The sequence below is a fragment of the Felis catus genome, chromosome D1 (assembly GCF_018350175.1).
Source record: "Felis catus isolate Fca126 chromosome D1, F.catus_Fca126_mat1.0, whole genome shotgun sequence".
In the NCBI taxonomy this organism is placed as follows: Eukaryota; Metazoa; Chordata; class Mammalia; order Carnivora; family Felidae; genus Felis; species Felis catus.
In genome coordinates, this window is record NC_058377.1 from 60,656,322 (window position 1) to 60,674,589 (window position 18,268).

The following is an 18,268-nucleotide window of genomic DNA, read 5'->3' on the forward strand; positions in this document are numbered from 1 at the left end:
GAAATTTATTGGTATATTTTCTTACAATCCTTTTAATATCTGCAGCATCTGTAGTGAGATCACCACTCTCATTCTTGGTATTGACAGTTTGTGTTTTCTCTCTTTTTTCTTTCCTGTTCAGTTTGGCTAGAGGCTTACCAATCTTAATACTTTTCTCAATGAAATATATTTTGGTTTCATTGATTTTCTTTATTGTTTTCTTTTTTTTCTGTTTTGTTGATTTTCTCTGTTATTTTCTTTCTTCTGCTTACATTGGATTTAACTTCCTCTTATTTTTCTAGATTCTTAAGGTGGAAGCTGAGGTTACCGGGATCTTTTTTTCTTATACAGGTACTGTAGCGCTATGTATTTCCCTCTAAGTACTGTTTCAGCCTGCATCTCACAAATTCCATATGTTTAATTTTCATTCAGTTGAAAATAACTTGTAATTTTCCTTTTCATTTTTGCTTTGACCTATAGTTATTGTAGATTCTGATTCAGGAAGTCTGGCATAGGGCTCAGCAAGACAGAAATTTAAAAAGGGTCCATAAGTGATTCTGATAGATACCAAGGTTTGGGAGCCCCTGGCTAAGATGGGAAGTATGGGATGGCAGACAGAGATAACATTGGCCATTTGAGGGTGACTAGTAGCTGGTGAGGGATCCTTCAGGACTGTACTTTATTTGGGGTATTGTGTGGTATGAAACAAGAAGACAGTCGGGTTGTAGAAGCATAGGAATCAGGCAGTTGTGCTTCTGAGGGGACTATTTCCAAGGGTTAACAGATTTTGTCTTCAGTATGATGTGAAAACAGTCTTAAACAAGAAATTAAAATAAGAACCTCTGAAACATGTGACCTCTGAAACATGTGATTCATTTCCCTTTTGAATCCTTGGGTTCCCTGATAGGTATTCCCACAAGACACTTTCTTCTTCTCTTGTAATACTCATTATGTTTGAGAAATGCTTATTTAATACCTGTATTTGCTGCTGAATTGTATGTAAGTGTATGAGGGCACTGTTTCATTGAACCTCTTCATCATTGCATCCTGGGACATAGTATATGTGCCTGGGGCATAGTAGATGCTTATGACAGACATTGACTACTATTCACCACACTAATTCATCTGCATCCAGGATGCACAGCTAGGCATTTCCCAGCCTCCTGTAAGTTGGGTATGATTAAATTCTAGCCATTACTTTCAATGTGAATGGAAGTGATGTGTGCAGCTTCTAGACCTGGCTTAAAAACTCTTCTATGTAGTCTTCAGTGTTGACACTGCATGTAACTTGGGAATCCACGTGTTGCATATGGTAAACTACCAGCAGCGAGTTCCTAAAAAAAAAAAAACTATGTAGAGCCAAACCCTTCTACCTGCAACCCTCCACCAACCCATATTTGCACCATTTGTGTAAATGAAAACTGACTGTGTCATCACTGAACATATTTTTGTTTTTAAAGTAGTCTAGCCTTGCAAATACAACACTAAATAAATATTGGTTGAATAAATAGCTTAGAAACTAAAGGAAACAAAACCTGGAAAGTGAGGGGCTCCGATAAGACTGCTGATTATCCTTCCAGAAAAAACATTGGAGGTATGAATTTCTTTTTTTTTTTTTTTATAATTTTTTTTCAACGTTTATTTATTTTTGGGACAGAGAGAGACAGAGCATGAACGGGGGAGGGGCAGAGAGAGAGGGAGACACAGAATCGGAAACAGGCTCCAGGCTCTGAGCCATCAGCCCAGAGCCTGACGCGGGGCTCGAACTCACGGACCGTGAGATCGCGACCTGGCTGAAGTCGGACGCTTAACCGACTGCACCACCCAGGCGCCCCTGTATGAATTTCTTAAAAGAGGAGGTATTTCCTTACATTAGCATAATTATCACAAAGTCTTTATGAATCAAGATGACACCAAACTGGGTCTTATATAGGCTTTTATTAATTTTCTTTTGGTCAGTGTCCTCTCACCTCAGGAAATTTACATTATTGTTCCTTCTCCCTCTTGGATATTCAAACTTATCATCTCAATCATTTCCAGCATTCATTATGTTCAAGTCTCTTCCATATTAAAAACAACAAGTATAAACCTGCCTAGATCCTATACTCCTCTTTCATCTCTTTCCTTTCTTAGCCAATCTCTTACAGAAGTTATCTATAACTTATCTCCATGTGTGCATCTTTCATCTAACTCTTTCATTACTGCAATATAACTTTGTCTTCCATCAGACTACCAAAGGCATTCACTATCATCATCAAGGAGCTCTGTGTGTCTGAGGTTTTAAGTCCTTACCTTCCTTGACTTCTCAACAACATTCAACACAGTTGACTACTACCTCTTTCTTGATACATTTACTTCCTTTGCCATCCATGGCATCACACCCGTGGTTTTCCTCTTATCTCTCTCAGTACTTGACAGTTTCCTTTGCCACATACATTCTACTTGGGCTTATGAGAGAACATGGCATATGAGGGCCTGAAATTAGCCCTTTAATTGTTATGCAGTGACACTTGGGTTGATGGCTTTTTTGCCATCTGTATATCATGACTTAAATTTTATCTCTAGTGTAGACCATTTGGCTAGTCGAGAGTTCCTGGGCTATAAGTCTAATGGCCTGTGTATTCTAGTCATTTGGATACTTTCAGGGGAGTTCAGGCTCAGAGTGTCCATAATTGAACTCATGATATTCTTTGCCCAAATAAGTTTCTTTATTCATGTTTCATATTTCAGTTAATCATGCCACCATTTACCCTGAAGTGTCCCAAACTATCAGTCATCCTTGGCCTTTCCTTTTTCTTCTCTTAGTCTTCATATTTGATCCAAAGTCAAGTTATATAATTTCTACTTATATAATAAGTTTGAACCCATCTCCTTCTCTTTATCTCCACACCCCTAGTCCAAGTTTCCACTAAATCTCATCTTGACTATTTTGCTAGCCTTCTAACTGATAATTTAATATGTTCTCTACAACAAAATATAAAAAAAATGTTTTTAAAATAAATGTGGTCATGTCAAAATGATCCTCATCCCTGATTAACACACTAATTATTTCCCATATTTCTGATTGGTTCTCATTTATGTTTTTCACATTTATCTTAAGCCATAGGTTCTTTGCTCTTTGACTTCCTGGTAGCACTACTTTTCATTCCATTCCTTTACTGTGCCATGCTTCCCTTCCACAAGTTCTTTGGAGACAGTGTTTTCTTTGCCTAATATACCTTCCCCTAAACACTCTCCTTTTTCCTGGTTAACTTGTATTCAGAATTTGGACATCACCATAATTATCACTTTTTGAGAAAAGCCATTCCTGATTCTTTAAACAGGTGAAATACGTTTATTGTGTACTTTCATCTATTAATTAATCTATTTATTTAGTCACCATGGTGAGCAGAATTCTAAAACACTACAAAAATATCCTGTTCTAGTTCCCAAAACCTTTGTATATGTGAAATATCAATTCTATGATTATGTTATTAAATGGCACAGCTGAATTTAAGATAGGTGTGCTTGAGCCCACATGAGCCCTTAGAAGAGAAGACATTTCTGCAGCTAGCTGGTGACAGAAGTTACAGATATTCAAAGCATGAGAAGAATGTGATGCATTGTTGCTAGTTTGGTGATGAAGAGGGTCATGTGAGAAGGAGTGTGGAGCCTTAAGGAACTGAGGAAGACCAATAGACAGCAGTTGCACAACCTTAAGGAACTGGCTTCTGCCAACAGCTCAAATGAACTTGGAAACAGATTCTTCTCCAGGGCTTCCAGGTAAGAACCCAGTTGGCTGACACTTTGATTTTGGCCTTATGAGACCCCCAGTTAGAGAATCTAGCCAAGCCCATCCTCCAGAATGTGAAGTAATAAATGGGTGTTATTTCAAGATACAAATTTTTTTTTGTAATTTTTTAATGCAGCAGTGGAAAACTAATATAGTAACTGAATGCATTTTTAGTGCTATTAACATTAAGTACTATTAAAATGAGTGCAAACCTTGCATTCAGAATGCAGTGTAGAACAAAAGTGTTAGGGTCTTCCTTCACTGAATTTATAATCTACTGGGGGAAGAGGAGCCTAAATGGATAGCTCTTAATTCATTGTAAATTTACATTTATTTCGGTATATATGTAGTCTAGTCCCGCAAATCTTCAAATGTGGTAAAATACCACTCCTGTGATTGTGTTGTGTTATATGGCACAGTTGACCTTAAGACAAGGAGTTTATATTCATATGGGTTGAGATAATTACAAGAGCCTTTAAAAGAAGGGACATTTCTGCAACTGGTGACTAAAGAAGTCAGAGATATTTAATTGATGTGTATTCCTTCCATAAAAAAATCAAGTTTGGTTTTGGTACCTTTATATTATGATCAACTAGCAGAGTGCTTGGCACATAGGGGTCACTAAAGAATAAACAAACTATTTGTTAACACATAAAAGGTAAAATCCTCCCAAGTTAGATAGCTGGTAAGTGTAAGAGACAGGTTTAGAATTTGAATAAGGTTTGTTTCCTGACTCTACAGTTTGTGTTCTTAACCACTATAACCCAGTGCAGACAGTATATACTAAGATATTGTGCTATTGAACCTCATACTTTTGAGAGGATGGGGAGTGGTTAAGAAGAGAGACAGACATCCCCTTTCAGCTTCACTTTGTATGAAGGTATACTCAAGCAGAAATATATTAAAAAATCTTAGTATTGTAATTTTTTTCCTACAAAAATTCTTTATGGAGCCAGAGTATTTCACTGATGTCTGAAGGGCATAAAGTCTGGGAAAAGGGCCCAGGAGATCCCATAGGGTGAAAAAGTAGGAAGCCTTCACTAGGTGAAGAACCTTAGTTCAATCAGTTAGCTGTTTTGCACCTCTCACATCTCCAGGTCAGCTATCCAAGCTTAACTAGAAGCCTTTTCACAAACTTTTGCAATCATTTATATGTATTCTTTTTCCCCATTCGATCATTAAGCAGCTATTACTCCACAAACACCATTAGAAACTGAGTATATTTTGGCACGCTTGGGGTTTACAGTCTAGTTGAGTGATAGACTGTTGCATATTGCATATGTGCATATATTGCATAGGAGACAAACACAGTCCAGTGAATAATGTGGAGAAGAGAATTGGACAGAATTTTCTGAGAAATTAGGCTTCTACTTGACTAATAAGAAGTGTAGCTAGAAATGAGATATAAGTAGGTGGGGAGATGAGAACATTGCAGCAAAGTGAATGGTGTCTGGGAAGACCCTGAGACCAGATAAAAGCTTAAGCTGATAGTCTTTTGGCTCTAGTTTACTTGTATGTCAATACACTTTTAACCTGCAATGCATACTCCTAACTTATTTTATAGTAAAATTTTTAATAAATGATTTATATATTTTTTGGCAAACCAAACTACCTAGCATAGTATATGCAGTTAGCATATAAGTTATGTTACTATGTGCAGTTCTATATAATTCTGTACAAATTGTACAATCTTCTGGCTTCATCCCGTACCACTCCCTCTTCAAACCCTACGCCACAGTCACACCTGTGTAGGTATAACAAGTGGTAGAGACATAAAGAAGCGCAGGCATGCTTAACTTTCCATGAACACATTTACTTCTTCAAAACATGGAGCCTTTTATTTCATATTGCTCTTTTTTCCTGGATTTTTCTTTCTTACTGAATTCCTACTTTGCCTAGAGAACCCTACACATTTTTCAAGGTGAAATAAAAAGCATTCCCTCCTTTGTAGAGGTTTTCTGATCTTCCCAGGCAATTTCTGGCCACTACCAATTTGCAGTTCCTCTAGTAACCTCTTGTACAGGACTTTATTATTGTACTTGTATGCTGGTGTGTATTTACTTGCCTTTATCCTCATACAAGAATGTGTTTCTGGAGAGAAAGGACCATGTTTAATATATTTTTCAGTCTTTAATCCTCAGCACTATTTACAGTAAAAAGTAAATCATGAATGTAAATTTGAAACATAAATAATCCTGATGGTCTTCCCACTTCCTGAGTAGGAATTTTCAATGCTTTATGAGGGTAGCGGGTTCCTGCAAAGTACAGCAACACGTTTTCTTTATGGTACCCGGACCCAATTATATTTCATAGTTTGATCAGTCTTGGCCTTTTCTCTTTAGCATCCTAAGCATGGCTTCCCTGATGGGCTTGGATTTCACACTGTAGATGATGGGGTTGAGCACAGGGGGTACCACCAGGTATACATAGGCAACCAGGGCATGTGCAATGGGGGACAAGTGCCTCCCAAAACGGTGGATCATGGACATGGTAATGCCTGGAATGAAAAAGACAAAGACAGCCAGGATATGGGAAACACAGGTGTTGAAGGCTCGGATGCGCTCCCTGGGAGATGCCAGTCCCAGGATTGTGTGTAGGATGAGAATATAGGATAGGATGATGAGCAGAGAGTCTATGCCTCCAGTGGACAATACCACATAGAGCCCATAGAAGATGTTTATGGTGATGTCAGCACAGGCTCTTCTCATCACATCAGGATGAAAACAGAATGAGTGGGACAAAAGGATTTTGTTAGGGCAGAAGTTCAAGCGTTTAAGCAGGAAAGGCACTGGGAAGAGAGACAGGGCAGCACGGGCCACAATGGCCATCCCAATCCTGATGATGACATTATTGGTGAGGACAGTTGCATAGCGAAGAGGGTTCGAGATGGCCACAAAGCGGTCAAATGACATGGCCAGGAGCACTGAAGACTCCACCACAGAGAAGGAATGGAGGAAGAACATCTGGACCAGGCAGGCATTGAAGCCTATGAGCCTGTGGCCAAAGCAGAGCACAGCCAAGGTGGTGGGCAGTGTGGACAGGGTGAGGCCCACGTCAGTGAGGGCCAGCATGGACAAGAAATAGTACATGGGCTGGTGCAGGCTGGGAGTCTTCCTCACAGCCAAGAGGATCAGGCAATTTCCAGTGAGGGCCATAGTGTACATGGAGGAGAAGGGGATAGAGATCCATCCATGAACAGCCTCATGCCCTGGGATGCCAATCATCAGGAAGGCATGTGGCTGGAAGAAGGAGATGTTGACATAGGTCTGGGAAGGGAGCATCTTTGGGAAGCAGTTGAAGTGTCCAGAAAGATGTGACCTCTTCAGTCTGGATAGACAGAAAGATGGTGACAGGACACTTGTTATTAGGAAGATATTTGTTTATGCTGTATATAATTTTTCATTAATTATTTCTCATCTTCTCAGCTCTTTGTATTATTAACCATTCCAGGAATGTACATACATTAGCTAATATGTCCCCCAAACAAATGCAGAATGTAGGGGATAGTTTCACTTCTTCATAATTACTGGAAAATAAATGACTGAAATGGATTTACATTTCACGTATACTGTTGCCCTACTTAGAGAAACAAAGGGGTACTAATTTTCTTGGACACAGAGCTGGGTTTCTGAATAATTCTCTGAATCAGTAAATTTCTGTGCTTTAGGAAAGTAGACTTCTTCATTTCCTCTGCTTCATCTAGGGGCATAGATCTGCTGTCTCTGGAAGTCCAGGCCTCCTTACTTTTCTTCCTGCTTCTGACATATGTTCATTTCCTTACCATTGGCTCCTCCTGGCAGCAGCTGAAGAGAGGGGAATCTCAGACTCACTAACCAGACCTCCATCCTTCTAAGTAGTATAGAAGGGATTGTATTTTGGCCCCAAGGTACTTACCTTGCTTGTCATAGCCTTCTCTACCTCTTCACATCCTGAAGGAGCCCAGAAAAACTGCAACTAAGATACTTACCTTTATACCACTGGCTGGATACCTTAGCGAGTTGCTATTCCCCAGGGATGTCCAAGCCACAGCCCAGAGGATAGTCTATACTTGTTTTTTCTTGGGCAATGGAAAATGTGTGGGATATGTGTGTTGGCATAGAGGGTTATAGGGAAAATGAGATATTTAAGCAACTGAGATGTGGAGGAGAGGTGTAGAATCCTCATCATCTGTAGGTTCATCCATTCTACCACATCTGCAGGAAATTTTTCTGGGCATTTCAGTTTTTTCCTTTACTTTTCTCTTTAATGATATCAGATCAGACATCTGGAGTCAAACAGAACAATTTCTGGCCCTGCTAAATGGTACCTTTCAGAAACACAGGGTTCATTGTGTCTCTTTCCCTCCACTCTCTCCTTGGCCCTTAGGATTGTTCATGCAGGTTAAGAACTGCCACTTTCTGTGTCTGTTCTTCATGTGACATTGTGAAAGCCCCATTCTGATGCACAGCAAATATGTATCAAGCAACCTGAGAAGATAGATGGGTAATAAAGGGTCCCAAGGTAGAGAGAGATGAATGGGGGTACACATGTTTACTGGGAGCTTCCATATCTCTATTTTTATGTTTTTAGAGATACAGAGTGTCTTCCAACCTAGGAAATTTTCCTTGCTATCTTGTTCCATCCCCAGGAGTTTCCTTTTTTTTTCTAATAGAGTGAAATAAATTGAAAATATGAAGAAGCCACAGGACTGAAATGCAATAGTATCTCTCTGTGTGTGCATGTGTGTGCATGGCAGCTTTATCAAAGTATAATTGATGTGTAAAAATTATTAATGTATTCATTTAATAAAATTTGACATATGCATACATTCATGAATTTATCATCATAGTCGAGGTAATAGACATATCAATGAATTCCAAAAGTTTCCTTGTTGCAAATTGCAGGATTTCCTTTTTTTTTTTTAAGGCTGAATAATATTCTACAGTATGTATATACCACATTTTCTTTATTCACTTTTTGATGGACATTTGGATTGTTGGATCTTGGCTATTGTGAATAATGCTGCAATGATAATGGAAATCTAGATATGTAAGTAATGTACCTCAACATACTAAAATACTCAACAGTGAAAAACTAAAATATTTTCCTTCCTTTCCTTCCAAGGATGCCCATTCTTTCCGCTTCTGTTCAACATAGAACTGAAAGTCCTAACCAGAGCAATTAGACAAGAAAAAGAAATAAAACCATCCAAATTGAAACATAAGAAGTAAAATTATCTTTCTTTGCAGACAACATGATCTTATGTATAGAAAACTCCCAAAACACCATTAAAAAACTTTTAGAACTAATAAACATAGTAAAGTTGAAGGAAACAAAATCAATATACAAAAATCAGTTGTGTTTCTATATGCTAACAGTGAACTATCCAAAAAGAAAGTTACTAAAACAATCCCACTAACAATAGCATGAAAAAGAATAAAATATTTAGGAATAGACTTAACCAAGGAGATGACTTATACACAGAAAACTATAAATCATTGATAAAAGAAATTAAGACACAAATAAATGGAAAGGCATTGTATGTTCATGCATTAAAAGATTTAATATTGTCCAAATATTCATATTTTGGATAATATTCATATTACCCAAAGTGATCTATGAGTGCAGTACAATTCCTATCAAAATCTCAGTGACATTTTTTACAGAAATAGGAAAAAACAATCCTAAAATTCATATGGAGCCACAAGAGAACCAAAATAGTCAAATCAGTTTTGAGATAGAAGGAAAAAGCTGGAGGCATTACACTTCCTGATTTCACAGTACATTAAAAATCTATAGTAATTTAAAACAGTATGGTACTGGGGCACCTGGCTGTCTCAGTTGGAAGAGCACGCAACTCTTGATCTCAGGAATGTGAGTTCAAGACTCACACTGGGTGCAGAGATTATTTTAAAAATTAAAAAAAAGACAGTTCTCATATAAAAACTGACATTTGGGATAGGGAGCCCAGAAATGAATGACACATGCAGTCAACTGGTTTTTTACAAGGGTCCCAAGAATATGCAATGGGGAAAAGACAGTCTCGTAAACAAATGGTGTTGGTAAAACTGGGTATCTCCATGCAAATGAATGACATTGGACGCTTATATTACACAATATACAGAAAAGTGGACCTGGGATTGTAAAACTCGTAGAAGAAAACATAGAGAAGAATCTTTGTGGCATTAGACTTAGCAATAATTTATTGGATATGACACCAAAAGCAAAATCAATAAAAGCAAAATTAGACAATTGGAGCTACATCAGACTAAAAATGTAATGCCCATGGGACACCTGGGTGGCTCAGTTGGCTAAGTGTCAGACTTAGGCTCAGGTCACCATCTCATAGTTTGTGAGTTTGAGCCCTGCATTTGTCTCTCTGCTGTAAGCACAGAACCGGCTTCAGATCCTCTGTTCCCTTCTCTCTCTGCCTCTCCCCTGCTGGTTCTCTCTCTCTCTCTCTCTCTCTCTCTCTCTCTCTCTCTGTCTCTCTCTCTCTCTCTTGATAAATAAGTAAACTTAAAAAAATTAATGCACAGAAAATAGAACAACAAAGTAAAAAGGCAACCCATGGAACAGGAGAAAATATTTGCAAACCACATACCTGATAAAGGATGAATATAAAAATATATATGAGGAACTCTTACAACTTAACAGCAAAAAAACTAAATAACCTGATTAAAAAGTTGGCAAAGGAATTGAACATACATTTCTTCAAAAATATACAAATGGGCAATAGGTATATGTAAGGGTGTTCAACACATCGCTAATTATTAGGGAAAAGCAAATCAAAACCACAATGAGATATCATCCCACAACTGTTAGTATTGCTATCATCAAAAGAAGAAAAGAAAGGAAAATCCAAATGAAAACAAGTATTGGTGAGGATGTGAATAAGTTGGAACCCTTGTGCACTGTTGGCAGTAATGTAAACTGGTGTAGCCACCATGGAAAACAATATGCAGGTACTCAAAAAATTAAAAGTGGAAATACCATATCATCTAGCAATTCTACTTCTAGATGTATACCAAAAGAATTGATATCAGGATTCAAAGAAATATTTGCAGAAGAATCTTAAGAGAACATTTGTATTTCCTAACATTGGCCTATAAATTCTACTTCAACTTGCCAACTCCCCAGTTTTCTGCCAATGCACCTGTCAGTGAAGAAAGTGCCTGCCCCGGTGGTCTTTTTGGGATAATTTTGGAATGAAGGTGTCCCTATCCCAGGGACAATGAATTTTAAGAGCTAAAGCAAAATAGAGTGATGTGTAACCAAAGTCTAGAGTCTCTAATATTATAATCTCAGGCAATCATGGAAGGCCAGAGGAAAACTGTACTTGATCAAGAAGATGCCCTTTTGGAACAAAGGATGCCCATTTGCTCCACAGCTGTGAAGAGCTTTATCTATAGCTTTCATTGCTTTGAGTGTGGTGTGAACTTAGAAACTAGTTGTTAAATAGACATGAGGATATTTGTTCAGGAATTATGATTTATAAATAGATTTATTCAAATAATATTCCTGAAGCCATGTCTGGGCCAATCCCTTTTATGGATAATGAAGGCATTCAATGTAATCAGTATTGCCTTCCAGGAACTAGAATAGATCAGTACAATAGATGATTTCAGTAGCAGATGATAAGTTCTCTGAAAGACGTGTGTACAAGCTGCAAAGAGAGTAGAAGAGGGAAGATCAAGAAACAAGACACAGAAGACAGAACATTTAATCTCTTCCTGGAAGGATAAGAGTCTTCCACTTAGGGTGGAGAAAGTAGTAGGTGACTATTACAGCAGTAAAAAAAAGCTGGGAGATCCACTCACCAGGGCTGTGCAGTTATAGGTTCATCCTCTACTGCCTACATTTGGAGGTAAACTGAGGAGTGCTAGACCCTACACCCAGAGATCTTTATTTCTGACCAGACCCATAGGCTTTATGCTACGTCCTTTCACTGTCTTCATTTGTGCATTCACTGAAACATCATTTGTTGAGCAAATAACTAGAACATCAGCACTGACCCCTAGCTTTAAGGATTTCAAAGTCTCAAATGTAATATAACTATTTATAATTACAGTATAATGTATTAAGTACTACAATTGGAGGAAGCACAAGTGCTTGGGGATCACTATTGAAACCCCTTACTTGGCTTAGGATGGGAGTGGGCAAAATCCCAAGTCAAGTCTTAATGAAAAGCATATTCTAGTCAAGAGGAAATATAATTTTTTTTGCTTCCTTTGCATTTGAATTCTGTATTCTGAACACCAGCGGATTACCTTACCCAGGCTCAGTCTTAGGATCACTCTCAGCATTCATTCAATAATTACCTGAGACACTGTACTGTCTCTCTTGAGATACTAGGATCATGGGCATGTAGCTTGCTTGGTCTCTCCCTCCTGGCCATCCCACACATGTGTGCATACACACACAAACACACACACCACACACGTACACACTTTTTCTGCAGACTCATTTAAAACAATTTTTTAAACGTTTATTTCTTTTTGAGAGAGAGAGACAGAGCCTGAGCAGGGGAGGGGCAGAGAGAGAGGGAGACACAGAATCCCAAGCAGGCCTCAGACTCTGAACTGTTAGCACAGAGCCTGATGCAGGGCTCAATCTCATGAACGATGAGATCATGGCCTGAGCTGAAGTTGGATGCTTAACCACCTGAACCACCCAGGCGCTCCTCTGCAGACTCATTTTTAAAAAAAATATTTTATTTTTATTTGAAAGAGAGAGACCAAATGAGGGAGAGGGACAGGTGGAGAGAGAGAGAGAGAGAGAGAGAGAGAGAGAGAGAGAGAGAGAGAGAATTTTAAGCAGGTTCCACACTCGGCATGAGCCTGATGCAGAGCTCAGTCCTATGACCCCGGGATCATTACCTGAACCGAAATCAAGAGAATCAAGAATTGGACCCTCAACCGACTGAGCCACCCAGACTCCCCTCAGTAGACTCATTTGAAAGTAAATTATAGACATTACAATCCTTCTCAATAAACATTAACTATGGACCTCCTAAAATAGATTCTCCTACATGATGAGAAAACTGTTTTCAAATCTAAGCAAATTATACTAACCTAATAATATTGCCAATATACAGTACATATTCAGATTTCACAATTGTCCTAATAATTACTGGTTAATGGTAGTATTTGGTTGTTATATCCCTTTAATCTCTTTTCATTTAGATTAATTCTCCAACATAGTTTTTACAAAATTGCTTTAAAAAAAATTTTTTTAGTGTTTATTTATTTTTGAGAGAGAGACTGAGTGTGAGTGGGGGAGGGGCAGAGAGAGAGGGAGATAACAGAATCCAAAACAGGCTCCAGGCTCTGAGCTGTCAGCACATAGCCTGACACAAGGCTCGAACTCCCTAACTGTGACATCATGACCTGAGCCAAAGTCTGGCATTCAACCGACTGAGCCACCAAGGCGCCCCCAAAATTGCCTTTCTTAAGATTCCGGGCTGGGGTGTGTGTGTATGTGTGTATGTGTGTTTGTGTGTGTGTGTGTGTTTGTGTGTGTGGTGCTTCTTATATACATGATTTTTCTGATTACTTTCCCATGGTTAGATTCAGGTTGGACATTTTTGGTAGGAATTTTACATATATGATTTTGTGTTCTTATTGTTCAGATCTAAATCTATCAGTACTTTCTAAAGAAGAGTTATTTTTTCCTTCTTCTCTTCTCCCTCTTTGTTTTGAATATTACTATGGACTCACACTTTCTTTAAAAATTCAATTTGCTATAATCATCTGCTGTCAAAATTATTTTTAATGTTCTAATTGACCCACCTATATCCACTGGTAGCCTCTTCAAATGAGTTTATGTATTTTTTTTCCCCACAGGACTCTGCTGTCTTAGTGTTCTTTACTGCTTTAGGGTGCATAAGCTATTCCAGTATCACCTTATGTTTTTTCTGCTTCATACCTGGAATTAGCCATTGCTCCAAATATCCCAGGGAATTATAGTGGGAATGGTTTTTAAAAACCAATATGTGGGCCCTAGCTTTGCTCATTGCTTCTGACACTTTCAGAAGACAAAGAAGAGAAATGTAGAGATAAAATTTTAAAAAATATATCTAATTTTTCCATTATTGATTTAATTTTAGCTTCCATTCTCTTTTCCCAGTACTGTTACATCAACCTTCTAAATGCTTTCCTTGCGCTCTTTTTCTCCCCTTTCACCTTTCTAACTTATAGCACACAGTTAAGTCTGTGCAAACTTTACAATGCAATAGCTTTCCATGGCTGACTCTTAAACAAGGAATGGGGGCAGATGTTTCCATGAGGTCTGAAGGTCCCCAAGGAGTCTCACCACTCCTCATCATTTCTAATTCATCTCCTGCCATTCTCCAACACACACACACACACACACACACACACACACACACACACAGAGATTATGCTGAGCCACATATGGCTACTCACCTTTCTGCAAACACACCAGATAATTCAACACCTCAGTGTTTTTATTTTTTGCATTCTTTTCCCTTCATAGGTATGCCTTCCCCTTGCCCACCTTTTCTGCCTGACAAACTCCTTCTCACCTTTCAGCCTCCTTCTTCCCTGACTTGCTTCTCGTTTCCTCTAGGAAGGCAGGAAACTCTGTTCTGTATTCCCATAGCATTTTGTGTGTACCTATCATAGCCTCATTACATTTCATTATCATTGTATATTTAGAATCTTCTGTCTTACAATGGAGAGACAAGACCATGTTTCCTATAGCCTTTTGTGTGTACAATACATTTAGGTATTATTGTATATTTAGAATCTTCTGTCTTACAATGGAGAGACAAGACCACATATGATTCATTTTACTGTCTCTAGTAATGGCAGAGATTTTCACACAAGTAAATATTGAATTAAAAAGCTGAAGTCAATGAGTGCAGGAAAGAATGAAGACTGTTTTGTCACCCATCAGTCTGAGAGTATCCATTTGCTTGTCATACTCTTGGTAATGTGTCTGGGTCAAGGATCTGAGTAAGGACTTTCTGGACATAAGACTGGTCATGTTTTTCTTCAGATTCTGTGGTTGTTTCTTGGTTTCATCAGCCTTGCCTCTTCTCTCTCAGTAATCTGAGCATGGCCTCCCTGATGGGCTTGGATTTCACACTGTAAATAATGGGGTTGAGCACAGGGGGCACCACCAGGTACACATAGGCAATAAGAGCATGTACAATGTGAGGCAGGTGCCTGCCAAAACGGTGGATCATTGACACTCCTATGACTGGGATGTAGAAAATCAGAACAGCTAATATATGAGAAACGCATGTGTTGAGGGCCCGGACACGCTCCCTGGGAGAGGCCAGACCCATCACTGTATGAAGAATAAGGGTATAGGACAGGAAAATAAGCAAAGAATCTACACCCACTGTGGATAAAACTACATAGAGCCCATAGAGGATGTTGACAGTAATGTCAGCACAGGCCCGTTTCATGACATCTGCATGGAAACAGAAGGAGTGGGACAGGAGAATCTTGCCAGGACAAAAGTTCAGTCGCTTCAGTAAGAAGGGCCCTGGAAAGAGGGATACAGTGGCCCGAGCAACAATGGCGATCCCGATCCTGATGATGACATTATTGGTGAGGACAGTTGCATAGCGAAGAGGGTTCGAGATGGCCACAAAGCGGTCAAATGACATGGCCAGGAGCACCGACGACTCCACCACAGAGAAGGAATGGAGGAAGAACATCTGGACCAGGCAGGCATTGAAGCCTATGAGCCTGTGGTCAAACCAGAGCACAGCCAAGGTGGTGGGCAGTGTGGACAGGGTGAGGCCCACGTCGGTGAGGGCCAGCATGGACAAGAAGTAGTACATGGGCTGGTGCAGGCTGGGAGTCTTCCTCACAGCCAAGAGGATCAGGCAGTTTCCAGTGAGGGCCACAGTGTACATGGAGGAGAAGGGGATAGAGATCCATCCATGAACAGCCTCATGCCCTGGGATGCCAATCATCAGGAAGGCATGTGGCTGGAAGAAGGAGATGTTGACATAGGTCTGGGAAGGGAGCATCTTTGGGAAGCAGTTGAAGTCTCCAGAAAGATGTGACCTCTTCAGTCTGGGCAGAAAAATAAGACAAGACAAAATGATTGGAAAATATACCAGCTCTGATATTAGGTGACATGGTTCCCACACATTACTGAATATGAAACACAAAGGCGATTTAAAAATGGACTCCATATAGAAACCAACTAGAGAATAACTACAATTTAAATTTATTGAGTATAATAGTATCATTTTGTAATGTGAAATACTGATTTCTTCATATATTGAAGAAAGCAGGGCTTTCTTTAAAAATATGTGAGATGAGCCTAAAGGGCCTAATCAAAAATGCTTTGTTTTAAATAAGAAATAGTGGCCCCATGAAATAAATTGCAAGCATATGGTGGAAGCCTGAAGGGTTGATAGCATGGGCTTGTTATCTTTCCTTTCTTGGATTTACCTTTAAAATGTCAAATGGACAGATAAGTAAATAAGCAAAGAAAAAACACTCTATAAAGTTAAGTCAATAAAAACAAGAATAAGGAAACAGCCCCTGAAATATCTTTTAACAGAGATTTAAAAACCCACCCCAAATAAATCTGTGAGCCAAAGGGATTTTACTATGAACGCTGGGGTACAGTTATGCCATATCTAGACAATGTAATCACCTCACTCTGAAGGTAGGAAGTCAACTCAGAAAGCCCACTTGTCAAATATGGGCCCACCAAGCATCAGTGAGAATAAAATAACTGTTAGAGATTGAAACACACTGAGGGGCTGGGGGAGAGAGAGAAAGAATGAGGACAGCAAGGCTAGGCACTCAGTATTCTGAAAACTGGCAAATAACCTGCTTTTCTTCTACAAATTGTGACATGGTATAAAGAAAATAACTGAAGAAGGAAAGTTTCTACAGAAGCATTCTAGCTAATAAGAAAGTACAACTGAAGTATTACTTTTCTTTTTTTAATGTTTATTTATTTTTGAGAGAGACACAGAGCGTGAGTGGGGGAGGGGCAGAGAGAACCAGAGACACAGAATCTGAAGCAGGCTCCAGGCTCTCAGCTGTCAGTACAGAGCAGGACCAGGGCACAAACTCAGAGGTCATGAGATCATGACCTGAGCCAAAGTCGAAGTCAGACGCTTAACCTACTGAGCCACTTAGCCACCCCTGAATTATTACTTTTGAACAAACCCAATGAAATAATGGCAAAAATCATCAGGGGCTGATATCATCACAAATGAGAGAAAACTACATTTTGTATTTTACCAAAATAAGCCTGAATCACATCTGACTACCAATTTATAGAGAATATAAGAGACACCAGGCAAGCGGATACATTAAAAGACACCAAGAGATGGAATAAGAAAAATCCAAACTACAACAAAAACAAAAGCTTCTAGGACAAAATTCCAGTTTCTTCCACCAATAAATATAAGAAAATAAAAAAAGGAAGAGTAAAAACCTATAGATTAAGAAAGACTTGACTCATATCAACCAAATCCAATGGACAAAACTTGTTAGGATCTTGTTTTCAGCAAATCAAATAAAAAAGGTGAGCAAACTAGCACTAAAAAATACTTTTATGTGGTAATTGGGGAAATATAAATACTGGTTGAATTCTTGATGATCTTTTATTTTGGTGTAATTATAATACTATGCCTGTGTTTTAAGATTTGAAAAATTTGTAAGATGAAGAAGGACACAATGACTTATATTGACTTCAAAATAATTGGGGCCATGGGGGTCACTTGTGGTGGGAATTGTGTGGAGCCAGGCTGCAAAGAGTGGCTATGAGCTGATGATTATGGTAGCTGGATATGGATATATAGAGATCAAGTTTATCCGCACTCTAATTTTGAGAGAGGATTTTATTATTTTTCATAATAAAATATTAACAAATCAAAAGTTTTTTCTATAATGAGTAACATTTGATGGCAAGAGGTGTTTAGTTAAACATGGTGAAATGCACACAAACTTTTATCTCTACTCTTTCCAAAATCTCATTTAAATGATAGTAATGAATTAAAAAATATATATTACCTGAAAGTGACAGAAGAACAGGATGGGATATAAGGTATATCAACAATAATATAGTTAATAGATAACCATAGGAAGAGTGGAAAGAAACTGGCAGAAATAGAAGATTAAGTTCATAGAGAGGAGGTTATGCCACACATGCACTTCAAAAGGACTAAGGTAAGAGTGAGGAATGGAATTGAAAACAGGATGATTTTATTTTTTATTTAAAAAAAAATTTTTTTAACGCTTATTTATTTTTGAGACAGAGAGAGACAGAGCATGAACGGGGGGAGGGTCAGAGAGAGGGAGACACAGAATCTGAAGCAGGCTCCAGGCTCTGAGCTGTCAGCACAGAGCCCGACACGGGGCTCCAACTCACGGACCACGAGATCATGACCCGAGCCGAAGTCAGCCGCTTAACCGACTGAGCCACCCAGGCACCCAAAAACAGGATGATTTTATAGGGAACAGCTATATGATTCCTTCTCCTATCCTTTCCTTTCCTCCTATTCCTTCTATTCTTGCAGAAGACAGCTTC

At 38.8% G+C, this 18,268-nt stretch overlaps 2 protein-coding genes across 2 annotated transcripts in view; one reads left to right on the top strand and one right to left on the bottom strand.

Moving 5' to 3' along the window:
* LOC101081161 (olfactory receptor 51H1-like) overlaps positions 1 to 18,268 on the top strand; it is a 309,613-nt gene that overhangs the window by 46,218 nt on the left and 245,127 nt on the right. The gene's annotated exons all lie outside the window — the stretch shown is intronic.
* LOC101090642 (olfactory receptor 51I2-like) lies at positions 14,778 to 15,740 on the bottom strand. The gene has a single exon (XM_003992793.3). The coding sequence runs from the start codon at positions 15,738 to 15,740 to the stop codon at positions 14,778 to 14,780; it is 963 nt and encodes a 320-aa protein (XP_003992842.2).